The following is a 27,121-nucleotide window of genomic DNA, read 5'->3' on the forward strand; positions in this document are numbered from 1 at the left end:
TCTGCCTTGTATCTTAGCAGACCCTATGTGGGAAACTTTTCTGCCCCTTCCCCAGAGGGTCCTGGGTCCAAGATGGTTTTCTGCACCTCCTTCTTCCCCCAGCTGCCTTTGGCCAGCAGGTCAGTCCTTTTGTTCTGGAGCAGGAAGCCCCCGCCGAGAAGAAAACCTTGCCCTTGTGTCTGGGGCGCTGTTCTAAAGAGGGGATGTCTAAAGAGCGACGCCGCGCCTGCCTGCCAAGCACAAGGTCCTGAGTACCAAATGGGGAGGGGCGGGGCATGTGCTCCACCCGGCCCGCCGTTTCTTGCTACAGTTTTAAGATATTACCACCAGTGGGCGCAAAAACCCAAAGAGACGCGGGCTCAGCATTGGGTCCTTCTGGAGATTGAGTCCTGGGAGGCAGATACAGCCAGAGGAGGTCTCCTCCTCTTGCCTATTAGCTCACTCTGGGGCCCTTGGGATCCAGCCTTCCACTCCTTAGGTGTTGGTTAGAAGGCAGGGAGCAGACTGGAAAGAATCCTGGGCCAGTGCCTGAAAAGTTCTAGTCCCTCCCCGACAGCTTCCTGACTGGAACAAGTGACCTAACCTCTCTGGTCCCTGATATTTATTTTAGTGGCGCTAACAATCACAGGTCTAGGCCCCTTCTGGCCCCCTCCTTTTAGAGAGAGGCTGTACAATAGACGCTTAGGACTTGGTGTTTGGCCTGAGTTTAATCCTCACTCCAACTCTGGCCTAGGTCAAGTGACCTAATCCCTTAGAGCTGCAGTTTGGGTCACCATGAAACAGGAATTCTAACATGTCCTTTGTATGGTTGCAAATTTTATTTTATCTCAGTACTGGAGATTGAGCCCAGGGCCTTTGCACTGAGTACATCCCCAGTCATTTTTAATTTCTTATTTTGAGGCAGGGTCTTGCTAAATCACTAAATTGCTAAGGTTAGGCTGAAATTTACAACCTCCTGCCTCAGCCTCCTAGGGTTTTGGAATTATAGGCATACCACCATGCCCAGGTTTCTTTTTACCCCCTTTTTGAGACAAGGTCTCAACAAGTAGGCCAGGCTGGCCTCAAATTTGCAATCTTCAGACTCCTAAATGCTGGGATTACAGTCATGCACTACCACACCCAGTTGGAAAACTTTAAATGAGATATTGTCTGTATGTACTTGGAAGAAATGCTTGTCCATAATAATTATATATGTTTATGATAGGAATTTAACTTGCATTCATTATGTTAATGCATTTCCAGCACTAATAATACCACTTGGAGCTTTCGAGAAGATTCTTTTCCTTTTGAGCTGGGGGTGTAGCTCAGTGGTGCAGCACCTGCATAGCAAGTGCAAGGCCCTGGGTTCAATCCCTGGTACCAAAAAAGATCCTTTTGCTTTTTTTCTTTGAAACAGTGTTTTGCGGTGTAATGCAGGCTGGCCTTGAACTTAAACTTACTATGTACCCCAGGCTGGCCTCGAACTGGTGCCCATCCTCCTGTGTGCTGGGGTTACAGGCATGCACCACCACACCGGGTCAACTTTTCTGAGCCTCCGTTTCTCCAGAAAAATAGGCCATTAGGTGGAATTGGGTATTCAATAGGAGCCCTCCCAGCCTTGATATTCCAGGCTGTTTCTCTTATCTCCCTCCTTCCCTTTCTTTTTTCCATTTATCCATCATTTATTCATTCCTTTAACAATTATTTATTGACCACTATATTCCAGGTGTGGGAAACAAAAGAAACCCACACAAAACAGGTGTGGGCCACTGGGAGCCAGTCCATTGGAAGGGGTTTGTTCAAAAGCCTTCTTTGGGGCACGGGGATTTAGCCCAGTGGTGCCGCTGCTTGCCTCACAAGCTCAAGGTCCTGAGTTCGATCCCCGGTACCAAAAAAAAAAAAAAAGTCTATGCAAAAGCCTTCTTTGTCCTCTCCTCAGGCAATCAGTCCTTGCGGGTTATTTTGTGGTTGGAATAGAGGAGAAAAATGTGCCAAGAGTTTATTTCCGTGCATCTCTGTGTGGCTGTGTACACACATACAAGCACACACACACATTTATATATAACATTTGCAGTGGTGTTGTCATGGGAACCAGTTTTTGGTGGCACTGGGCATGAGGAAGCCCTGGGAGTGGAGGAGCTTTTGTGGAACACCCCCTGCATGCACTTCTGTGTGGCATGGAGCCCTGCTGGGAGAGTTGCCCCAAGAGCCTTTGTCAGCCTTTGGATCATCACTGCCTATTTTTCTCATTGATTTTGTCAGATAGGAGGGGATTTGACTGAGGGAACTGAGATGTCTGGGTCCTCTGGGACATCTGCCAACCTCGTGGCATGCATAGGTTAGTGTGGACTTTTGTCTTGATTTGAGGATGTCGAAGGGTTTGGGGGAGATGTGGATGAAAAGACAAAAAAGCAGCCCTATTTTCAGAAACGACAGCTGCAGCGGCCACTTTTGAGCTTGGTGGGCAGTGCCAGAGCAGGCAAGTGGCACAGCACCAGGGAGAGGGACTGGTCCCTGAGCCTCTGTCCTTGGCCTGGCTGCACCATGTGTTATCTCCTTAATCCTCAGAACAACTCTGACCAAGCTGTTCTGGTGGGAGCTGGGATCTGCAGAAGAGAAGCACCCAGTTAGGAAGCACTGAGATCCACACCCAGGCTGGCCCTGACTTTAGAGAGCCTGGACTTTGCCCATTCCCCTAGTCCATTTCCTGTTGCTGTAACTGAATGCCGCAGCGTGAGTAATTTACAAGGAAAAAAAATTGCTCCTTGTAGTTTTGGAGGCTAGGGGCCCCAAGAGCATGGCACTGGCACTTGGCTTTCCCGCTGTGTTGTAACGTGGCAGATGATATCACATGGCAAACAAAGCAAGTGTCCTAGCTTGGGTCTCTCTTCTCTTACAAAGCCACTAATGCCAGAACTGGCACCGCACTCTCATGCCCTCATCCAATCCTAATTACCTTCCCAAGCCCCCACCTCCAAATACCATTAACCAATGACTGGGGGCTGTTTCCAACATGTGAACTTTCAGGGAACACCTGCAGCCAGGGTGGAGTGTGGGTGGGAAAGGATGGGCAGCCCAGGGATTCTTGCTGTCTCAACCCAGAGGCACTGTGGCAGATCGGGGTAAGGTAGCCATGAGGATGACTCAACCGAGACTATGCAAGAGACTTGTTTCACAAAAGAGCTGGCTCCTGGGCAGGGTGGGTGGCCCCATGGTAAAGAGCTTGCCTAGCATGGCTGAGGCCCTGGGTTTGATCCCTAGTTTGCTCTTTCTTTCTTCTTCTTTCTCTTTTCTTCTTTCTTTTTTGCTTCCTTCCTTCCTTCTCCTCTTTCTTTCCCTTCCTTCCTTCCTTCCTCTCTCTCTCTCTCTCTCTCTCTCTCTCTCTCTCTCTCTCTCTCTCTCTCTCTCTCTCTTTCTTTCTTCTTTCAGTTTTTTGAAACAGGGTCTCACTCTGTAATTCAGGCTGGCCTTGAACTCACTATGTAGCCCAGCCTGGCCCTGAACTCACAGCCACCCAAGTGCTGGGATTACAGGCACGCACCATCATGCCCAGTGATTCTAGTGTTCTGTTTTGTTTTGTTTTGTTTAAGGTGGCTCATGTTTTGTTTTGGGAAGGGTTCCTATATACCAGGAACTCTTATTTATTTATTTATGAGACAAGGTCCCACTATGTAGCCCAAGCTGGCCTCAAACTTAACATCCTCTTTGAACTTGCAATCCTCCTGCCTCAGTCTCCTGAGTTATTTATTTTGGTGCGGAGGCTCACACCTAGGGTCTCACATGTGCTAGCCACACACCCATCCACTAAGCTACTCCCAGCCAGGCACCCTTCACTTGCTCATTATAAAGTCTTATGAGATCAATGGTATTTTTTTAATTTTCATTTTTATTAGTACATGTTCACAGTACACAGTGCAATGTTATTTATATCATTACTATATTACAGTTAAGAGACTGAAATGCAGATCACACAGCTGAGATCTGAACTCAAGTGCCAGGGCTCCCACCCCTGGGCTCTTAATCGCTATGCCCTTCTGGCCCCTAAGTTAGAGGCCTGCAGTCCACGCTTAGGCCATGTGGGCTTTCCCCTCCCCAGCAGCTCCAGCTGGACAAGAGCTAAGGAAGAGGCAGAGGAAAGGGGATGCCCCTGGCTGACAGTCTCATATGTGTCCAGTACTGTGCTAGATCTGTCTACCTCACTACTTTGCTGAAACAGCAAACCTACTACAATTTAGTCGGGCAGGGCACATGTCTAATCCTAGCACTCTGGGAGGCTAATGCAGGAGGATTGCAATGTCAAGCTCAGCCTGGGCAATTTAGTGACTTAGCGAGACCCTGTCTCAAAATGAAAAACAAAGAAAGAGCTAGAGATATAGCTCAATGTGAAAGCCCTGGGTTCAATCCCTGGTACCAGGAAAAGAGAAAAAAAAAAGAATTACTACAACCCCTATGCTGGAGAAGTAGGGTGTCACAGGGCCTTCCTCCCTCAGTTGTCACTGTGGTGCCAAGGATAGGGGCTCAGGTGTGGCCCTAAGCACAGTGAAGGCCTCAGCAGAAACCCCTGGAGGGGTGATCTCTAAGTCCCCAGGAGTAGCATGACATCCAGTGACTCAGTTGGCATCCTTCCCCCACTGTTTATGGGGAACCTCTCATGTGGCAGACAAACAGCAATGAACATGAAAGCCAAGCCCCTGGACTTGGGAGAGAGATGTGAGAGTCGGCCACGTTATGGCATGAAAGGAAAATTGTTTCTCTTTCTGTTCAAAAATCAAGTTGTTGGGGGAATGGGATGAAATAAAACTTATTTTTAAAAAATCAAGTTGTTATGTCTCCCCAAGCCATTTCCAATTTCAGACAAGAAATAAATAAGCTACTTATTGAAAACTTACTATGTGCCAGGAACAAGGCTATATAAGCTCTTTAGGACCATAGTATGATAGAGTCACAAGAAACTAATGTTCCAACCAACACAAAAGTAGTAGAAGGGAGGAAGCACTTTTTTCTTTTTGCAGTACTCGGGACTGTACCCAGGGCTTTTAGACTGAGCTACATCCCCAGCCTATTTTATTTATTTACTTTTTGGTAGTTTTTTTGGGGGGAGGGGACAGGGTCTCCTCTGGATATGCAGTTAGTTCAAGCTGACCTTGAACTCACTAGTAGCTGAGGCTGGCCTTGAACTTGCAGTTATCTTTCTGCCTTGGCCTGGCCAGTGCTGGGATTACAGGCTTGCACTACCACGCCCAGTTTATTTTATTTATTTATTTGGTATTGGGGATTAAACTCAGGATCTTGCATTTGCCAGGTAGGCACAGTACCACTGAGCTAAATCCCCAGCCCTTATTTTATTTTTTAGACCAGTTTTTACTAAGTCACTAAATTGCTCAGGCTAGGCTGGAATTTTTTTTTTTAAAGACATCAGCAAATTTATAGTTCTGTGTTACCTAATACAACTATACTGCATATAACCAGAGACAGTCCTCAAAGTCTCAACAATTCAAAGTCTCAACAATTCCAGCATTTTTTGAAAGTCAAGTTCGAACTCTCTTCTGAGACTCAAGACAAATTCTTAAGTTGTAAAGCTCTGTAAAAGTGAAGAACAAGTTACATAATTCTAAAGTACAATGGCACAGGGAAAATATTTCCATTCCAAAAGGGAAGAGTGGAGGACAGAAAATAATCAGACCAAATCAAGACTGAAACTCAGTGGGACCTTAAGCCCTATAGTTCCATATCTGGTATTGGGCACATGGTGGTAAAATGTGACTTACAGAGGGTTTGGGCAGCCCCATTCCTGTGGCTGTGGCAGTTGCGGCTCACACAAACTCTCTCGGGCTGGTTCCACTCATGTTTTGTAGCTTGTCTTGGCAGACATTCCATATTTGTAGCACCTCCAACTTCCTGGGTTCTCCATTGCACCTTCAGCTTCATTCCCACAGCTGCATGCACTGCCCTCTCAGGAGCTCATTGACTGACCTCCCCGGCCTTCCTCTGAAGTCTGAGTAGAAGCCTGTTTAATTGCACAACTCTTCATTCTGCATATCAGTAAAACTACCACCATGGGAATGTCTCAAAGGACTGCTGCCAGTAGCCAGACCCTCTTGAACCCTGGCTGCAGCAATCTCTGAGAGCCTTGATGGATGAGCAGAGTGGAAAGAATCCTTGGGAACAAATTTCCTACTGGGTCTTCCTTGAGCAGGGGGCCCAGGGATTCTCTCTCTTTTTTTTGTATATCCTTTTATTGGTACATTTTAGGTGTATAATATAATGACATTCATCATTGGAGATATGCACCTTTACATACTCTCTTGGTCTAGGCTGGAATTTGGGCTCCTCTTGCCCCAGCCTCCCAGAGTACTGGGATTATACCTGGTTTGGGAGGGAGCAATGAAATCTATCTAGAGGAGGAAGAGAGGAACTGAGGAAAGTCTGTCCCATAAGATGATAGGTTTTGAGGGATGAATAGGAGCTTCTAGGCAATCCAGGAGCAGGAGACACTCCAGGAGGAAGGGGATAGTACATGGAAAGCCATGGAGACATGAAAGTGCGTGGCTGTTCAGGGTTCATGTTGGTACAGAAATGGTGGAAACTGGGGTGTCAAGATTGGCAAAAACCAGATGTGATCCAGCTGAGGAACCTGGACTCTTAATACCACTTATTAGCTGTCATAAAAGGTGAGCATCAAGGGTCGTCTTCAATGTCTGCATTTCAGTGGGAGATGAGAGCAGGGAAGAAGGGAGATGACTGCCAAACCTGGAAAAGAGAAAACTGTTTATCTGCTTCCTAAATCACTGCTATTTTCATTCTCACGCTAGTGGGGAAAGGCAGAGCACAGCAACGCTTCAGCCTCTCTCCAGGTGTTTGCCCAGCAGGCAAGCTGGCTTCCACGGGGGTCACCGCAGGCAGCCTGGAGCTTGGCAGCAGCTGTGGGCATCTGGAGACACCTCCCCCCCCATCACTAGATAAGGAAGAAGTCAGAGCCCAGGATTTTCCCAAGGCGGCAAGCTTGGCAGGATATTGAAACAGCCTCAGGCTTGACAAGTGCCAGGGGAAGGCTGGGCCACCCAAGGCAGTAGGATGTGGTTTCTAGATTCAAGACAGGGTGTATGGGTTATTGTGTGGAGTTGCCAGGCTTAGAGAACCTAGAGGCCTGCTAGTAGGTACCAGGGACCTTTCATGGGGCCTCAGTGGCTGTGGTTATGTGTGAGGGTCCTGCCGATAAAGTGAGGCATCAGCAAGGTCAAAGGCTGCCCTGCCCCAGGCCCAGTGCCACCCTGGGAACATGTTGAGTGATTTTCCAGACAAAAGAGGAGATTCCAGCTATGGTTCATGTCCTACAGGTGGGGACCTTTAGTACTGAGCCTGATTCCATGTCAAGAGCTGTGCCTAACACCTGGCAGAAAGTGAGCGCTCAGTACACTTCACTGTTTTTAAATACCTTAATAACCATTATTTAAACCCCACAGTTGCTCTAGAAATAGAAATTAATAGTGTTTAAAAAATTTGTTTACAGTTGAGGAAACTGAGGCATAGCAGCTCAAGGACACACAGTTACAAGTGGACAAACATGCTAGGCCTAGTGGGTCAGGCCTGTAATCCCAGCTCTCTGGGAGGCTGAGGCAGGAAGATCACAAGTTTGAACCCAGCCTGGACAATTTAGCAGCTTAGCAATTTATCAAGACTCTATCTCAAAATAAACAAATAAAATTAAGTGCCTCATTTCTTTGAGTACCCGCATTCCCCTCTTGAGTGTGTCCTGTATCTACCTCTAATAATCTTCTCATGCCTCTTATAAAAATAATTTTAAAAGGCTGGAAATGTAGCTCAGTTGGAAGGCCCTGAGTTCAATTCCCACTACTGAAACCCCCCCCCCCACAGTCAAAAGCTGGAAAGAACTGCTACAACTCAAAAACAAAATAACCCATTTAAAAAGCAGGTAAGGGCCAAGCATGGTGGTTCATGCCTTTAATCCGAGCACTCAGGAGGCTGAGGTAGGAGGATCACCATGAGTTCATGGTCAGCCTGAACTGTATAGTGAGACCCTGTCTCAAAACAAACAAACAAACAAACAAACAAACAAAAATCAGGTAAGGGCAAGTGGTGTAGCTCAGCAGTAGAGCTCTTGCCTAAAATGCACAAGACCCTAGGTTCAATTCCAGCACTCCATAAATAAATAAATAAATAGCTAGGCAAAATTGAGGAATGGTTGCATGGGCCTGTAAATCCCAGAACTCGAGGCTGAGGCAGGAGGATCACTGTGCATTCAAGGCCAGTCCTGGCTAAATAGTGAGTTCAAGGCCAGCCTGAACTACATAGTGAGATCCTGTCTAAAACAAAAAAATAATAAAAAGATTTGCATTTAATAAAGAGCATGAAAAGATGCTTTATGCTACTAATGATTAGGAAAAATGCAAATAAAAACTAGGAGATACCACTTTATAACCATTAAAATGGCCACCATAGGAGCTAGGTATAATGGTTCCTATGTAATCTCATAGTGCCTATAATCCCAGCTATTGAGGAAGCTGAGGCAGGAGGATTGCAAGTTTGAGGCTGGTGTGGACAACTTAGTGAGAACTTGTCTTAAAAAAATAAAAAAGGGTGGGCATATAGCTCAGTAGAGCACTTGCCTTGCAAACACTAGGAGGCCTTCCTCCTAGTAATAATGCATACATAGATTCACACACACAGGCTATAACATTTTTCTTTCGATTTTTGTTTTTATTAGTACATGTTTTCAGTACATAATGACCACATTCCTTGTGAGGAGTTGGTACATGTATGTACACAACACATCTTAATTCTTTTCTCACCCCCTCATCTCTTGCTTTTCTTCTCTTTTGCAAAAAATCTCTTTATTTCCTATTATCTATTTTTTATTTTGTTCTGATTATATTTTGGGTTTCTCAAAAACATGGACTGTTGGGGCACGGGATTTAGCTCAGTGGTGCCACACCTGCCTCAAAAGTGCAAGGTCCTGAGTTCAATCCCCGGTACCAGAAAAAAAAAAAATGGACTGCTTCATGAATTTGCATGTCAGCCTTGCCCATGGGGCTGTGGTAATCTTCTCTGTATCATTCCAATTATATATATGTGCTGCTGAAGGGAGCCATAAAAAAAATTTTTTTTAAAGAAAAGAATTCCGGGTGTGGTAGCACATGCCTGTAATCCCAGCACTCTGAGAGGCTGAAGTGGGAGGATTGGAAGTTCAAATCCTGCCTGAGCAATTTAACAATTTAGGGAGACTCTGTCTCAAAATAAAAAATAGAAAGGCTGGGGAGCTATCTCAGTGTGAAGGCCCTGTATTCAATTCCCAGTACTAAAATCAATCAATAAAATAAAATAAAAATATAAAAAAGAAAAGAATGAGTGTTGGTGAGACTGTGGAAAAATTGAAACCATTGTTCATTACTATGTTACCCAGGCTGGCCTTGATCTAGAGGTGTTCCTCCTGCCTCAGACTCCTAAATAGCCAGGATTACAGGTGTGCACCACCACACCCTGCCCCCTGTTCTTTATTAATGGGGTTGACATAAAGTGGTGTACCCAGTGTGGGAAACAGTATGAGAACTTCTCAAAAAGTTAAATATACAATTGTTATATGATCTAACAGTTCCACTTCTAGGTATATCAGCCAAAGAAGTGAAAGCAGAAACCTAAACAGATATTGTTTGAACAATAAGTATTTGTAGCAGCATTATTTACAGTAGCAAAAGGAAGAAACATTTACTGGTGTATGAATGGATAAATAAGATGTAGTACATCCACACCACAGAATATTAATCAGCTCTTGAAATTCTGACACAGGCTACCAAATAACATAGATGAACCTCGAACACATTATGCAGAGTAAAGCAGCCCAGTCACAAAAGGACAAATTCTGTCACATTCATAGAAACAGAAAAATAGAATGGTGGGTGCCAGGGACTGAGGGGAGGAAGCTGTTGAATGGGGAGTTGGTATTTAGTGGGTACAAAGTTTCATTCTGAGATAATGAAAAACTTTTGGAGATGGATGGTGGCATTGGTTACCTGGCAATGTGAATGCATTTCATGCCGCTCAACTGTAAAGTGGCAAATTTTATATAAATGTATATTTTATAACCTCTACAATAACAGCAACAATGTGCCACCTGTCTCAAAAGTGCAAGGTCCCCAGTTCGATCCCCTGGTATAAAAAAACAAAAACAAAAGACAGCAACATCAAAGCTGGGTGTGGTAGTGGACACCTGTAATTCCAGCACTTGGTAGGCTGAGCCAGAGGGATTGCCTCAAATTTGAGGCCAGCATGGACTACATAGTGAGTTCAAGGCCAGTCTGGACTAGTGAAACCCTGTCTTAAACAAAATAAAACAAAACAAAAAACCAGGAGTTTCAGAAAGATATCCCCTAAGGGTATTTTCAGCTCTCAGTAGACTCTATGATAACATTTTTTAAAAAATCCTATGGTAAAATAGACATGACAAAATCTAGCTAGGTGTGGTGGCACACACCTGTAATTTCAGCACTTTGGGAGCCTGAGGCAGGAGGATCTAAAGTTCCAGCCCAGCCTAGCTAATTTAGTGAGACATTATTGTTTGAAAATAAAAAATTAAGAGCTGGAGATATAGCACAGTGTGAAGACTTTGGGTTCAATCTTCAGTACTTTCCATGACAATACTTTTTTTGCTCTTCTTGCATCCTGATCAACCTGCAGCTGCAGGGGCCGATGAGGGCTGTGGTCCCCTCCAGGAGAAGGTGAGGACTGAAAGCCCCTGTACAAGTTGCTTGTGGAGAGCTGGAACAGCTTGGCCCCAGGAGAACTGAGTGGTAGCAAATTAGAGAAGCCGAAACTTGGCCCTGGAGGGAATAGGGGAGGAGCTAAGGTGCACCTAGCTGCTTAACTGTGCCCTAGGGTTTGTTAATGGTTGATCTGTTAGAGGCTGACCTCTTCTCTTTATTTGGCAAATGGCCCCGAGGAGTTAGGAAACTTGCTTAAGGTTGTACAGCTAGTCTGTAAGGTTGGAATATGGATCTGTTTTTAATGTTTATGACCCCTTTAGGGCTGGGGTGTAGCTCAGAGATGGTGCTGAGCTCAATCTCCAGAATGGAAAAGTTTATAATCTTTAAACAGAACCACCACCCTCTCATGCTGTCTGCCACTGGGCCCTGGGATAGGTGGAAGGGGCTGCTGGCACTGCTCTTTACTAAGGGGCAGCACCTGTGGGCCACCGTGAACAGGCTGGCAGAGTCTGAGACAAGCAAAGCATTGCTGTAGCACTGGGGCTTCTTTCCTTCCATCCAGGGTCGCTTCACAGAGGATCTCTGAATTTTTTTTCCTCCTCCTCCTTTTTTAATGATTTGGACTCCCAACACTGTAACTTAATTGAAATTAATTGCCTAGAGTCTAGATCTTGAAACACCACAGTCCGAGTTGTGGTCTACTCTTGCTAGGTTTTGGTGACTGGAAGTCTCAGAGCAGACAGAGCACCTAATGATATACAAATCCCTCTGTGGCTAATAAACATGACTTTTCTTGGCATAATGAGGCTGGCTTTTATACTAAAAGGCCAGTCACCCTCCACCCCCACCCCGGGAAGAAAAATGAAGGAATCAGAGAATTCCAGCTTGCCATAATAGTTTTGGAAGTTTTTTTCTTTAATGCTGGGGATCAAACCTAGAAACGCTTGATCACTGAGCTACATCTCCAGTCCTTTTGATTTTGTGAGGCAGGATCTGGCTAAGTTGCCGAGGCTGGCTCTGTTGAGGCCTGGCTTATTTTTGTTTTGGATGAACTTTAACCATAAGGACTGAAAAGTTCAGGTTACCAGTCCTTGGTTCACAGACAATGTCAGCAGGGTGCTATAACCAAGTCTCACTTCAATTAAGAAATCAACTGCCTACCCCGAAAGCACAAGGACCTGAGTTCAGTTGCCAGTACAACACCCCCCCCCACAAAAAACCCCCCCAAGAAATCAAGGGGCCCTCTGAACACAATCCCCAAAATTCACTCAGAGAAGTACAGCAGACCCCTGCAGAAGCTCACGGATAAGCAACATAGGATCACTCACCCGTGCTGAAATGTACCTGCTGAGCTTTCATCTGCCTTCTGGCACTTTGGGGATGTAGATCTTTCTTTTTTTTTTTTCCTTAAATTCTTTTATTGGTACTATTTAGGTATACAATACGTTTACATTTATCATTGGGCGCTTGTACCTGTACATGATGTATCTTAGTTCTTATTTTTTCCCCATTCCCTGTGCGCCCTTCACCCCCTCCACCCCCTCCACCCTTCCCTATTTACATAGATTTCGTTTCCATTTCTTTTTCTTTTCTCATAATTTTTCTTTTCCCTTCTTTCCTTTCCCCTTTCTCTCCCACCACCCCTACACCTTTGGACCTTTTCCTATTTCAAATTATGAATTATTCATTTTAATCATTTTAATCCTTATTTACACTTTGTTTCTCACACTAGAGAAAAACTATTCAGTATTTACACTTGTGTCCTATTTATTTCACTTAAGAGTTTGGCCTCACTATGCATCCATTTAGCTATAAATGTCTCTAGTTTCTCGTTCTTTATGGCTGAGTAGTACTCCATTTTATTTTATTTTAAATTTTATTTTATTTTACTTTATTTTATTTTAATTTTTGGTACTGGGGATAGAACTCGGGTCCTTCCACTTGTGCAGCTGGCAGCGAAACCACTAAGCTAAATCCCCGGCCCAGTACTCCATTTCATAAAAAAATCCACATCTTCTTTATCCATTTTCCAGTTGATGGGCACTTGGGCTGTTTCCAAGCTTTTGCTATTACAAATTGTGCCGCTATAAACATGGGTGCACATACATCACTGTGGTATGATTCTTTTATTTCTTTGGGGAAGATACCCAGCAGGGGAATAGCTGGGTCAAATGGGACCTCTAGCCCTAGTTCTTTGAGGTATCTCCATACTGATTTCCATAGTGGTCGCACCAGTCTGCCTTCTCACCAATAATCTGGAGAAGGGTTCCTTTCTCCCCACACCCCCGACAGCATTTGTTATTGGTTGATTTCTTGATAGCAGCCATTCTTTCTGGGGTGAGGTGGAATCTCAGTGTTGTTTTCATCTGCATCTCTCGAATAACCAGTGATGTTGAACATTTTTTCATATATTTATTTGCTGCTTTTACTTCTTTGTCTGAGGAATGTCTGTTCATTTCAGATGCCCATTTTTGAATTGGGTCTTTGAATTTGGGGGGTCTGATTTTTTTCAGTTCTTCATATATTCTAGATAGTAGTCCTTTGAGGTACAGCTGCTAAAAACTTTTTCCCACATTGTAGGTTGTCTCTTAGCTTTGTTGGTGGTTTCTCTTGCAGTGCAGAAGATTTTCAATAAGATGAAATCCCAGTTGTTGATTCTTTCTGCTAGTTCCCGTGCTACTGAGGTTTTGTTCATAAAGTCTTTTCCAATGCCAGTGTCTTCAAGAGTTCTACCTAACTTATCTTCCAACAAGTTTAGTGTTTCTGTCTTAATATTTAGATCTTTAATCCACTTTGATCTTAGTTTAGTGCATGGTGATAGGTATGGGTCTAGTTTTAATCTTTGGCAGGTTGAAATCTAGTTTTTCCAACACCATTTATTAAATAGGCTATCTTTCCTCCAATGAAGGTGGTTGGCTCCTTTGTCAAAGATGAGGTGGCTGATTATGTCTGGAGTTGTTTCTGCATCTTCTAATCTATTCCACTGATCCTCGGGTCTGTTTTTTTGCCAGTACCATGCTATTTATATCACAGTAGCTTTGTAGTACAATTTCAAGTTGGGGATTGTGATACTCCCAGCCATGTCTCTGTTGCCCAGAATTGCTTTTGCTAGTCTAGGTCTCTTCTGATTCCAAATGAATTTTTGGACTGTTTTCTCTAGTTCTGTGAAATATATTGTTGGAATTTCAATTGGAATTGCATTAAATCTATATAGTAGTTTTGGAAGTATGGCCATTTTCACTATATTGGTTCTTCCTACCCAGGAACAAGGGATGTCTTTCCATTTTCTTACATCCTCCTCAATCTCCTTTTTCAGAGTGCTGTAGTTTTCAGTGTAGAGGTCTTTTGCTTCCTTTGTTAGGTTGATTCCTAGATATTTCATTTTTTTGGATGCTATTGTAAAAGGAATTGTTTCCCGAATTTCTCTCTCAATGAGTCTGCTATTTGTGTATAAGAAGGCTATTGTTTTTTGAGTGTTGACCTTATATCCAGCTACTCTACTGAATCTGTCAATTAGGTCTAGAAGACTTTTGACTGAGTTTTTTGGGTTTTCTATGTAAAGTATCATATCATCAGCAAATAATGATAGTTTAACTTCTTCCTTTCCTATCTTTATTCCTTTTATTTCTTTCTCTTTTCTAATTGCTGTGGCTAATGTTTCCAGAACAATATTGAACCAAAGTGGTGATAGTGGGCATCCTTGTCTTGTTCCTGATTTTAGTGTGAAATTTTTCAGGTTTTGACCACTTAGTATGACATTGGCTGTTGGTTTTTCATAAATAGCCTTAGTCAGGTTGAGATAAAGACCTTCTATTCCAATTTTCTGTAGCGTTTTTATCATGAGTGGGTGTTGGATTTTGTCAAATGCCTTTTCTGCATCTATTGAGATGATCATATGGTTTTTGTCCTTGACTCTATTAATATAGTGTATTACATTTATTGATTTACGAATGTTGAACCATCCTTGAATCCCTGGGATAAATCCAACTTGGTCATGGTGTATGATCTTCTTGATGACACTCTGTATTCTGTTTGCCAGTATCTTGTTGAGGATTTTTGCATCTATGTTCATTAGGGAGATTGGCCTGTAGTTCTCTTTTGGGGTTGGGTCTTTCCCTGGTTTTGGAATCAAAGTCACACTTGCTTCCAGGAATGAATTTGGAAGCCTTGCTTCCCTTTCAATTTCCTTGATGAGTTTAAAGAGTAATGGCAATAGTTCTTTAAATGTCTTGTAGAATTCAGCAGTGAAGCCATCAGGACCTGGGCTTTTCTTTGTTGGTAAATTTTTTTTTACATTTTCAATTTCACTCATTGTAATTGGGGTGTTTAGAATTTCTGTATCTTCTTCATTTAACTTTGGCAATTCGTATGTATCTAGGAATCTGTCCATTTCTTCTGTGTTTTCCATTTTATTAGAGTACAGGTTCTTGAAGTAGGTATTGATGATCCTCTGGATTTCTGCTGGATCTGTTGTGACTTCACCTTTTTTGTTCTTAATTGCATGGATTTGAGCCTTTTCTTTCCTTTTTTTGGATAAGGTTGGCTAAAGGTTTATCGATTTTATTTATTCTTTTGGAAAACCAACTCTTTGATTCACTAATTTTTTGTATCATTCTCTTAGTCTCCATTGCATTGATTTCTGCTTGGATCTTTATAATTTCCTTTCTTGAAAGAGCTTTAGGTTTGTTATGCTCTTCTTTTTCTAGGAGCTTGAGGTTCTGCATTAGGTTATTTAACTGAGTTCTATTTTCCTAATATGGGCATTGGGATGTAGGTCTTTGCCGGGGGCTGTGTCTGGCAAGGGGAGATGGCTTTTCAGAGATCCAATGCCCCTTTCTGGATGGGAACTGCCTGCTCCAGGACACTGGCCCTTCTTTCTCCCTATGCAGTAAGAATCATAGCCCAGACTTCTCCAGCATAACACCAAATCCTCTGGCAATTCATGACTATTCATTTAGTCCTTTGGCAAAATTCATATCCTATTTATGGAGTGCTAGATATATGAGATATTTTGAATGACTAAGAAATGTCTCTGTATAAATGAATAACGGGCAAAATTATATAAAATTACTATAAACCCAATGTGATGGCACATGCCAGTAATCCCAGCTACTCAGGAGACTGAGGCAAGAGGATCGAAAATTTGAGGCCAGCTTTGAGAGAGTCTATTTCAGAATAAAAATTTTAAAAAGGACTGGGGAGGGCCGGGGATTTAGCTCAGTGATTTCACCGCCTGCTGTGCAAGCGCAAGGACCAGTGTTTGATCCCCTGTACCATTAAGAAAAAGTAAAAAGGGCTGGGGATACAGCTTAGTATCTTAGCACTTGCCTAGCATGTGAAAGCCCTGGGTATAATCTCTGATACTGAAAAAAAATTATGTGCCAGGGACTAGGCTGCTTTTTTTTTTTTTTTTTGGTACTTGGGATCAAACTCAGGACTCTGCGCTTGCAAGGCAGGCGGCGGAACCACTGAGCCAAACCCTTGCCCTGCTTTGTAATTGTTTTACTTCTCATGGTAACTCTAGAAAGTAGAGCCCATTTTACAGATGAGAAAACTTAGGCTAAGCCTTCACTTTTTTTGTTTTGTTTTTTGAGAGAGGGTTTCACTTTCGTAGCCCAGGTTGGCCTTGTGTCCTGAGCGCTGGGAAAGCTTCCACTTACAAGGTACCCTAGCTCAGCCTGGGGAGTGAGCTGATGCCTGAGCCAGTCCTTGAAGGAAGAATCAGCCAACTAACTGGCTAAGAGGAGAAAGAAGAGTTTGGGGGTGTTGGTAATAGGAGCTTCCAGCACACAGGTCCTGGAGTGAGGATGGTAGCCATGTGGAAATAGAACAAGGTGGCCAGGATTCTGGATGCGAGGTGGAATTGGCAGGTTGGAAATGGAGTGGAGCCCCTGAAGGACCTTGGATTTTGACTAGATCCTGCTGGCAATGGGAAAGCCATGGAGCGTTCTTAACAGGCAAGTTAAGCTGACAACATCAGCTTTTCTTCTTGACAGTGACTCTGGATGTAATGAGGAGCCTGCTATGTGGAAGGCAATGGCAAATCAGACCTGGAGTTGGATGCCTTGGGTTTGGACCCCAGTACTTCCACTTAGGAGTTACACGAGTTGTCTTTTTCTCACATCTTTGCACCTCAGTTTCTTTGCTGGCAAATGAGGTATGAAATATTTACCTTACAGAAGTGTTCGGGGGCTGGGTTAATCTAAGCAAAATGTTTAGTAAAGTTGTATGTGGGCACACAGTAGGTGCTCAATAAATATCAGCTGCTGTGTGCAGGGGGGAAGGGGAAGTGTTTAACGGGGCCATTCTCTTAGATGAAAGGAGAGAGCTGCACCTTTTTGCCTTTGCTCTCTGCAAGCATGCCCCCCGCCTTGATTGCCTGAGGTCAGAATCACATCAGGAACTTTCACATTATTCTGCCCCAAGTCTATCCATTTCAAAAGAGATAATGTTCATAAAGTGCTTACCAAAGACCAGGCACACACTAATTGAATGATGCTGGTAGCTATTATTAGGTTAGAAAATGAAACTAACTCTGGAAAAGAATAACAATTAAGCAAGTATCAGTCTGTTATCACCCTAGTGTAAATGAGAAGTCAAACCTTTGGCTGGAAACAGGTTTTGATTAGGATAAAGAGGCCTGAAACCTCTGAACAAGAAATGAGAATCTGGGGAACTGAAGGACCATTTGGGAATTTTTCCTGGAGCCAATCATGCCTAGAGAGAAGCAAAAATCCTTTCCTAAGTAACCAGGTGTTACAAATCCAAAGAGTTTAGGGTTTCAGTTTGTGGATTCCAGTTTGGAGAGTGGAGATGAGGCTTTCTTTTCAAAGCCAGGAACTGGAGCCCGAGTCAGCCAGAGGCTGTGGGTCTTCCAGTGGCTCTTTTATCCTAGAGGAAGCATATGGGGCTCTCAGGGGTTGTCATGAATTAAGCATGCACAACACGCAAAGCCTTTTTTAGAAGAAGGATGAAGAGGAAGAGGAGGAAGAGGAGGAAGAGATGACTACATGGTAGGGGTAGGCTGTGCAAGGCAGAACCCGCCCCCCCCCCCCACACTGGGGAGTGAAGCCAAGGCCTTCTTCACACTGAGCTGCTTCCTTCTTCCTCAGTCCATTCACTTATTTATTTTTAATTGCCCAGGCAGGACTTCTTTGGAATCCTCCCGCCTCAGCCTCCCAGAGTAGTGGGATTACAGGCCTATGCTACTACACCTGGCTTCTTTTCAATTTTGTATATTTTTTCCCCAGCTTTTCTGTTGGACAATGATATTGAGCCTCCCTTGGCCTCAGTTTCTTCATCCGTATAATGGTTACTACTTATTTCACAGAACTGCATAAACTAATGAAGGTGAAGCACTTGGTGGCCATGCGTGGTAGCCACTTTACCCTGGATTGCTCCGTGCTGCCTGTGACTCCTTTTCATTCAATGCTGTGTGCTTGGACTAGGGAACCCCTGGCATTGGGGTGAGCCAGTGGCAGCGATCTCGGCAGGCCCACCTGGGGAAAAAGGACTTTATCAACAGGTGTTACCTCAGCATAGGACGTTGGGAACCGACCACTGGCTGCCGGCTAAAGGGTGCTCCCTCCTGGGTAGGCCTTGGCCTTGGGAAAAATTGATTCACAGAGCCCTCGGTCAAGGCTGGAGATTAGACAAGATCGTCAGATCATGTCCCCAGGCAACTTGGGAGTCGGCAACTTTCTTCCTGATGAAGGTAGAATTCAGATCCTGGCTTGGTTCTGTCCCTTCCCGGCTAGATGACATTGGACCAGTCATTTTCCTCTCTAGGTCTCCTTTGGAACATGGGGCCATTCATTCTGTTTATCTCTCAGATGGAGGGCGTGTCAACATAATAGGTGTGAACTGTGTCAAGGGCTGCCGAGTGGGATTGTGCTAACGCGTCTGGGGCGGGAGGTTCCTCTCCCCAGCTTCGCTCTGGTTCAGCGGTTCCTTTCACAGGAACCGGGGTTTCTCGCCTCGCTGCCCCTGCGGGCAGGGCTCTGTGGACCTCAGGCTCCGGGCCGTTGCCATTGTTCCTCCAGGCTGGGCCGGAGGGGAGGGCTCTTGCTGGCCAGACCTCGCCTTTGATCTCTCCCTCCGCCCCACACTCGCCGAGACGATCCTGAGAAGACCCTTCGCCGACCTCTCCCCAGGAACCAAACCAGCCCCACAGCGTTCCCCGAACTGCTGCCGAAGACACGTCCGAGAGCTTCCGAAAAATTCCGAACGCTGGCCAGCTCCGAAAAGAGCCGAAGGGGCTTCCCACCCTCGGTCTGCCGAGCTATTCCGGAAAGGACCGAAGTTTTCCGAGCGGCCGTCCTGCTGGACTGCTGGAGGCGGCCGCAGCGCCATGTTGGATGCTCTGCTCGTTGAGTGAAGAAAATCCGCCGGCATCGTCTGAGCCCCACTACTGAGAAGGGCGCCGCTTCCCCCGGGGAGGGGGATAAAGAACCCCCGCCGCCGGCCCATGAGGATATTGCCGTGAAAGGTCCGGTCTCTCCGCCTTCTGCCCCCGCCGGGTCCGGCCCCCCCCCCGGGGTCGCGTTGTCACGGAGACCGGCAGCCGGTGGTGCTGGCCCGCGGGGCGGCTGCTGCTGCCGGTGGCGGCGGCGGCGGCGGGCGTGTGTGACCGGCCCCGGCCCCCTCCTCCTCCCAGCCTCCCCCCGGCCCCCCGCTCCCGCCGCCTCCCCGGGTCTGCCCCCACCCCGCCCCCCCCGCTACCCCCGGCCCTTGCACCCCGGCGCGCCCGGTCCCGCTCTGGGGGGGTTGGTGGCTTCGCTTTGCCATGAGTTTACCGCAGAAACCGGCTCTGAAATCAGGCTCAGCGGCTGCAGCAGGAACCGGACCCGGCACCGGAGCGGCGGCAGCGGCGGCAGCGGTCCCGCCTCCTCACCCGGCGGCGGCGGCGGCGGCGGCGGCGGCGGCGGCGGCGGCGGCGGCGGCGGTGGTCACGGTCACTCCTCACCCGAACATCAGGACCCTCCAGACCCAGGCTCCCCAACAGTATCCTTTTCACCTTCCTATATATAGGCCTTTGGGTTCTTGTCGCCGCAGCCCTGGGGGACCCCGCAGTCCAGGGGTGACGTTTCTGCTGGCCTCTGCAGCCCAGCAGAAGAGAGGCTGCTGCTCAGGCCCCCGCTTCGGGCTTGGCCGAGCTTTTAGGGTGCCCCAGCAGCCCTGCGGGGGACCTGGCGACCCTCTGCAGCACCAGGAAAACTGGCCCCACCGGGCCTTGCTTCTTTTCCGTAGCCCTTCCCTTTGAGATCTAGAGACCCTTCTCTTTTTCCCTAACCCCATCCCCATTATTGGGCAGGATTTGCTGTCCCTGGGACCAACCCTGTTGGAAAGGCTTTTCTCTAATTGTTGTGAGGCTTACACCTTCCTACTCCTCATCCCCTTAAGCTCCCCCTGCAGCGGCGGGGCTTGGTGGGCTTCCCTGATTATCATTAGCACACATAATAAACTTCACTGGTAAATTTACTGTTTAAAACTAGTCAGCTCGTTCCCGAGGTAAGTTGGATTTTAAGTCTTTGGTGAAAGTGTACAAAAAGCATTCCCTCTGGCTAATGTTTTAGCGATTAGGGGAGTTGTGATGTGGTTTGTGGTGGAACGCGATCTGAGAAGGAAATGTTACATGGACTCTTCCTTGTCTGACCTTTTTAAAGGAAGAGGAAGTTAACTGACATTACCCATCACCCCTAAAAGTCCTACTTCTTGGAAGGCTTGGATTATGCCAGATATTTTTAAAGGGCCTTAGTTTGCCCTTCCATAGGCCTAATATGTAGAGAGTACCTGAGCTGGAAGAAAGTCTAGTATTCATTGTGTCCAATTCATGGTATTTGTCTGGTTGTAGAATTTTGGACAGCTTTTATTGAAAAGTCTTGGTGAGGAAGTATTTTAGTAAAAAACTAGCCAGTGTAGGTAAACGGCTGAATTCATGAATTCCACGGAGGTTTAGAAAGGTATTACCTACCTGAGAATAACATTTCATCATGCATCCCTCCTCCCCGTGTCCCTTGTTATTGTAAATCAATAAATAATTATTGAACTTTAGGTGTGTTGTGTTTTGTATTTGTGTCATCCTGCATTTGACTTTTAGAGATGAGGTGTTTGAGCAAATAAGTAACTGCTGCAAGGGGCACAGATAATTTCACAGTCTGTAGTTTCTTGTCTGTATCGATTACTTTGAGAAGGGAAAGGCATCGCTTTTCTAGAGTCATTTCAGGTCAAAATTTGGTTTCTGTCAAGTGTCATTTTCTGTGTTCCTTATGTGTTGTTAACACACAGTTTTCAATCTGGGCAGTGTGGCACAGAGGAAAGATAAATTCCATTCCAGTGTGATGTGTGTGCTGATTTCATAATGTTTTTAACCTGCACGGTTCTGCTTAAGAATTGTTCACCCAGGAGAATGGTTAGTGTTGCTTATGGAAAACCTGGTTAGTTTTGATCAATATCCCTGGTTGCTTTACTGAGAGGGAGAAGATTGACTGGTTTGCCTACTTTAAGGTAGAGTTCAGAGCTAGATGTCTTAAAAATACCTATCTTATTACTTTGTAAGTAATTTTAATTCTTTTCTAATTTTAATTTTTTTCCCTTAATTGTCCTATACTTGGATAGGTGTGTCTTTGAGCTGTTTTGACAATTAAACAAATGAAAGGAAGCTCATAGTATGTGTTTTTGATATTCACAATAATCAGAGAGACCACAGGGCTGAATATGTTAGTACTGGGTGTATTTTGTGGCTTACTTGGACACAGAGAACTGTGACTTGAGTGGGTTTTTTTGTTTTTGGTTTTTTGCTTCAGTGTTTTAAATGTATTTTCTTAGCTCATTTTGGAAAGAAAGGACTTCTAAAAGCTCAGAGTTGCTTGCAACATAAAAGTAGCTACTAGTGCTACAAGTTAATTTTCTTTTGAGTAAAAGAGGCTATTGTTAAGATGACTTAAATTGGGAGGGGGATTAAGCTCAGCAGCATAGCCCTTGCCTGGCAAGCACGAGGTCCCGAGTTAGATCTCTGGTACAAAAAAAACAAAAGTAAATTTAAGATATTTCCATTGGCGATCATTTTAAATTTATCTGTAGTGAGATTAGTTTTTTGTGACTTAAAAAATTTGCCTGTCCATTGAATATATATTCTACAACTGTTGTTACTTTCTCTTTCTTTGCCTTCCGTACTGAAAGGTTGCAATAAAAATATAAATACTTATTACATAAATAGTAAATGAAGGTTGTGTTACAGATTTTATCAGAACACACTGGATTAACTGGTAAAGGGAATTGGTTTAAAATGGGTTGAAATAGAGTGGCTCTGCTTTTCTCACTTGAGAAAATGTGAGAATTTGTATGTGATGCAAGTGGTCATCATGGGGTAAATTGGTAACATTGAAGCATCACGTTGAAGCAGAGCTGGAGTTGCTTGCTCTTTTCATGGCTTTAATAGACATCTGTTTCCTCAAAATATGCAGGCACAGTTGTTTGCATCAAATTAATAAGCTCAGACAGTATTTTAAGTTCGTGAAGATACTAGAAGGCAGTTCTCATGGCAAGATGTTTTTCATTTGAAATTAATGTTCAAGTGAAAAGTCAAAATAAGAAATGTTAGCAACAACAGATTTGAAAGGAAACGAACCTACCAAGTAGTTTTTTGTGACAGGACCTTTAAGTAGAAATGGCCTCTTTGACCTCAAAGAAGACAGTTGTGTTGAGATCTGCTTGTTTCAACTTTCCTGTTAGGAGGTGGAGAGAGGGTCTATTGAAAATCTTAACAGTGACTCTTAACCTTTTTCTAGGAAACAAATAGCTTTGACATTTTGATGAAGACTACATAGACCCTGTCTACAGAAAACTATTCATATATAGAAAATCTTGCTTATATTTTTCAGGAGGTTGTTGGGTCTCCTTTAGATTGAAGCCACTCCATTCATTCTTCAGAAAATTCAAGACAAATGAGTTTAAATTCAGGTGCCCAAATAGTTCTCACTTAGAACAATTTTATAGTCTGTTATGAATACACAGTGTTCTCTCAATTTATATGGAAAGACTTCAGGGTGTAATTTCTCTCAAGGCTGCTGACACTTCTGGGGAGTCTAGTTACAGTTTGGGGGCAGCCACGTTGGTAAGAAAATCAGACAGAGGGTTTTTGCAAGAACTAATTAGGTAAAGTCTAATGTCAGCCAGAAAAGACCCATGTCCATATATATATATATATATATATATATATATATATATATATATATATGTTGATTTTTAGTTTTGTAGGCTGAAGCCAGTAATGTTTGCTGTCTTTTTTGCCTTTCCACCAGAGATTTAAATTTTTTTTTCTTTTTTCTTTTTTGGTACAGGGAATAAAACTCAGGACCTTGTGCTTGCCAGGCAGACCTGGTGCCCCTGAGCTACATCCCCAGCCCATAAATACTAATATAATGCTATTCGTTTATTAAGTGCATATTCTTCTGGGAGCCATACATGCGTGATTTTATTGAATTCTAATAAAGTAGGTATTAAATCTGTTTTACAGATGAGGAAACTCAAATGCAGCGTAGTTAGTAATGTTTCCAAGGTTATCTACCAAGTAAAAGGTGATCTAAGATTCAGGCTGCTATGACTGACTCTAAGCCCATGGGCACACACCCTTTTTACTATGCTGGACTCCTTCAGCCTGCATGTAGGAATGGGAGGAAGAATACTTTCCTATATTTGAGAGCCAGGGGAAGTTCTTTGTATAGAAAAGCAGCCCTGAAGAGTGACCTAGAACACGGTGATATTGTACTTTTTTTTTTTTTTGGTACCTGGAATTGAACTTGGGACCTTGCGCTTGCAAGGCAGGTGGCGGAACCACTGAGCTAAATCCCCGGCCCCAATATTGTACATTTTAATTAGTTCATAGCCACATAATGCTAGACAAGTAGGTTATCTTCACCTCACAGAGCCTTTAAAGTATAGGCCCTCCACATTTGATTCAGTGCTTGTTTCTGCTTGTTCAGAAATCAGTGAGGCCTCCAGCAATACCTTTATACCTGGCAACTGGAGTTCAGTAGCTGTTACTGTGGCCCACAGTCTCTGTTTCCCAAGCCCCACAATCAAGAAAGTATCAAATATTGAATGTAGATCCTCCTGTAGGAAGGAGAGAGGGAGACAGATGCACAATAGAGATTCAATGAAGGAGAAAGTTACCCAGAAGCCTTAGAGCTCAGCTGCTGCCACTCCCGCCCCAGGTTTACAGGTTTCAGAGTGAGATATTTTTGTTGAACTGTGAGTTTAAAGCCCCTGAGTACTGCTGTTGCTTTTGGAGTTCTGATATGATTTTTTTAAGAAGTGGTTTTTGTTTGTTTTGATTCTTGGATTTTTTTGAGATGGGCATCTTACTATGTAGTTCTGGCTAACTATGTAGCCTAGTCTGGCCTGGAATCCTCCTGCCTCAGCACCACCCACCCTGTGCTGGGATTACAGGTGTAGGCTTCCATGCCTGGCTCCATTTTTTTTTTTTTTTGGACCAGGGATCGAACTCACGACCTTGTGCTTGTGAGGCACACGCGGTGCCCCTGAGCTAAATCCCTGGCCCTGGCTCCATTTTCTAGGCAGTGTTTGAAACCCATGTGTTTTACATCATAATGGAGAAGTTTGCCACATTTAAGCCATTTGTATCAGGTGTCAGTATAAGTGATAAGTTTATGACTTCATTTGTTCATTTAGCATCTACTGTGTGCAAGTCTAGGGTGGAAAAGCTAAGATAGAATCTTTGCCCTCAAAGAACTTGGTCTAGCTAGGTAAACCAACAGAATACTGTGAGACAAGTAACAGTGATAACTATGTTCCATGAGTCTGGTCTGAGGAGGAGGAATTAGGGCTTCCTGGAAGAAGTTGACATCTGAGCTAAATTAGAAGCATAAGTAAGAATTAACCCAGGTTTACATAGCTTCTCTGCCACCTGACTTTTCCAGTTCCATTAATCTTCCATTTTAATAAATGGATTTCAGTCATGTTTCAATTTTTTTTTTTTGGTAGGAGCAGTGAAGCTAGAGGAGGTACCATGGGAAGTGGCCTATTGCTGTCGATTCCAAGTGTTTTATGTCTGATAATCTGAGGAATTAGTGTATGAGGAGAAGTGTAACTGATCCCTCCTGGTCTCCTTCCCATTCATTTCGTAATACCCTGCCCTTTTGATGCTAAACTTTGGCTTTGAAATAGTATCTGCTAACCTTGAAATAAAAGATTTAGCTTGGTTTATTCGGAAGTGTCCCTGACTTGGAGTGAAAAAAATCATGAATTTGCCTCTTTCACTTTGTTTTATTATTATTAGAGGTATTGACAATTGAACCCAGGGCCTTTGCACTGAGCTTCATCTCCAGCCCTTTTTATTTTTACAGGATCTCCCTAAGACACTAAATTGCCCAGGCTGGGCTTGAATTTGTGATTCTCCTTACTGTCTCAGCCTCCCAGAATGCTGGGATTACAGGTGTGTGCCACCACACCTGGCTTGGCTCTTCCATTTGCAATTTTATTTTCCCCAGTGATGGGATATGTTATATGGAGCTAGTCACATTACGTAATTTGGGTGTCAGTTTTCCCTTCCTTAAAGGGTCCAGACTAATTTATTCAGTGATTTTCTTAAATTATGGCTTATGATTCTGGAGATTATGCTTTAAGGTTTATTTTGTTCTTGCAAATATAGGATGGATTTATAGGGGTCCAATTAATGGTATCTTGATGGAAAGTGACATTTCTAGAGCAGCTTTTTGATATCAGATGCATGCTAATATGAATCAGAGATAAGATCACTTGCTCCTTAGAGAAGTCTCTATTCTTGGTTTATCACTAGTTTTATAGCCAGAGTCTGAAACTGAAATGCTTCTCATCACTAGCTGTGAAGACTGTATTGTTGGTTGTTGGATATGGAATCATAAAAAAAGGTTTCCATGGTTAGTGGCTGGCTTACTGTGGGTGATGGTATAGTTTATTATGAGGGAAAATAAGTTCTGGAATAGAGTTCTGTGATGAGACACAATCTATTTTTACTTTAGCAATAATAATACTTTGAACTAGTATAATAGGAAACTATTTCTCATTAGTAGTCAGGCATATGACTTAAAGCAATGGATAAACTGCGGCTGAGATTTATGTGGATGAAATATTGCAGGATCCCAAGCTGCTTCTGAATTCTCAAATGGCTTTGAGTTCCTTGGCTTGCTGCCATCTAGAAGGAGTTTCTCACTCTTCTGTAGCTCAGCTGAAATTTGAGATAGTTTAAGCTATTTTAAGTACATTTGAAATTCATCAGTTTTTATGACCTTTATTAAATAGTAGTTTTGTAATTTTTCAAGACCAGTATGTGCAGCTTGACTTTTAGTGAGATATTGAATTTTGTCAGTAGAATGTAAGCTTAAGATGGCAGTTTGTTTTTTTGAGACAGAGTCTCACTATAGCCTGGCCTAGAACTCACTATGTAGCCCAGGCTGGCCTGGAACTCATGAAGATCTTCCTGCCTCAGCCTCCAAGTGCTGGGATTATAGGTATGTGCCACCTGAGGCAGAGATTTTTGTCTTATTTTGTTCACTATGGACTTGCCAGCACCTAGAATAGTGCTTGGAAGATAGAGGGCAGTCTGTAAATGAAGGGCTAAGTACTTACTGTATGAGTAAGTTGGAGTCTGGGGATCAGTTTAAAAATCAGTTTTAGGGCTATTGTGGATGACATCACAACTCACTTTTAGCATTCAGAACTTCTATAAAAGTATGTAATGGAATTGAAAATAATTCTAAATTTTCTTTGAGATGGAATAGCATTGAGTTAGTTTACAAAACTAAAGTGGTTGACTTGTATTTTAAGCATAGATATTGAGGATGATAAGGGTTGGTATGAGGGTCAAGGAGGAACAATATAGTCAAATATTAGTATTAGAAGCCTGTTTTATGATTATGAAAATACCACAAAGTAGGATATTTAAAAAACTGAAAAGAAAGAAGTGTAAAAACCACCTGTAATCTTTTATGTAAAGGATAACCACTGTTAACATTTAGTATGTTTCTTTCCTGTTCTGGCCTTTTAAAAAATTAAAAAAAAATTGTATCTATATCTATCTATCTATATTTTTTGGGGGGGGTGTACCGGGGATTGAGCTCGGGACCTTGCACTTTCAAGGCAGGTGGCAGAACCACTGAGCTAAATCCCTGGCCCTCCCTAGGTATATTTTTTGAGACAGGGTCTCACTTTGTAGCGCAGGCTGGCCTTGAACTCATCGTGATCCTCCTGCTTCACCCTTCTGAGTGCGGGGATTACAGGCATGCGCCACCACATCCAGTTAAAATATTTTTATTGAGGTACTGGGACTGAACCCAGGGGCTTTGCACTGAGCTATATCCCCAGCCCATTTTTTTTTGTTGTTTTTTTTGTGCCCGGGGATCGAACTTGGGACCTTGCGCTTGAGA

General features: G+C 43.8%; 2 protein-coding genes and 1 non-coding gene across 25 annotated transcripts in view; 1 reads left to right on the forward strand and 2 right to left on the reverse strand.

Moving 5' to 3' along the window:
- Positions 1–3,548: 3,548 nt before the first annotated feature.
- On the reverse strand, positions 3,549–19,592 carry LOC147827264 (uncharacterized). 2 transcript variants are annotated; one of them, XR_015452698.1, is made up of 2 exons: positions 19,493–19,592; positions 3,549–6,729 (listed from the first exon to the last, which is right to left on the reverse strand). XR_015452698.1 is itself a non-coding variant. In XM_087215094.1 (2 exons), the coding sequence occupies exon 1, from the start codon at positions 19,164–19,166 to the stop codon at positions 18,651–18,653; it is 516 nt and encodes a 171-aa protein (XP_087071220.1). In that variant the 5' UTR covers positions 19,167–19,283; the 3' UTR covers positions 3,549–6,729; positions 18,230–18,650. The 2 variants fall into 2 exon arrangements, 1 of the variants encoding a protein (XP_087071220.1); XM_087215094.1 differs by lacking the exon at positions 19,493–19,592 and adding an exon at positions 18,230–19,283.
- LOC147827265 (U6 spliceosomal RNA) lies at positions 8,982–9,086 on the reverse strand. The gene has a single exon (XR_015452840.1). It is a non-coding gene; the product is annotated as a U6 spliceosomal RNA (small nuclear RNA).
- The window catches only part of Eif4g3 (eukaryotic translation initiation factor 4 gamma 3), a 363,950-nt gene continuing 356,227 nt past the window's right edge, over positions 19,399–27,121 (forward strand). For 6 of the 22 annotated variants that reach the window (XM_021262986.2, XM_021262987.2, XM_021262988.2 and 3 more), the window contains exon 1: positions 19,400–19,700. In XM_021262986.2, coding sequence (XP_021118645.2) covers positions 19,483–19,700 — 218 coding nt within the window. In that variant the 5' untranslated portion in view covers positions 19,400–19,482. Of the gene's footprint in view, positions 19,701–19,730; positions 21,204–27,121 lie in introns of those variants that run through there. The other 16 variants (XM_021262990.2, XM_021262993.2, XM_021262994.2 and 13 more) reach the window with 6 other exon arrangements.

Source organism: Heterocephalus glaber, unplaced genomic scaffold (assembly GCF_053883595.1).
Source record: "Heterocephalus glaber isolate CG9 unplaced genomic scaffold, H.glaber_assembly_v1.0 deba00001452, whole genome shotgun sequence".
In the NCBI taxonomy this organism is placed as follows: domain Eukaryota; kingdom Metazoa; phylum Chordata; class Mammalia; order Rodentia; family Bathyergidae; genus Heterocephalus; species Heterocephalus glaber.

Excerpts from the sequence above, each read along its gene's own strand:
- LOC147827264 (XM_087215094.1), bottom strand. The coding sequence starts at position 19,166 with ATGGGCCGGCGGCGGGGGTTCTTTATCCCCCTCCCCGGGGGAAGCGGC.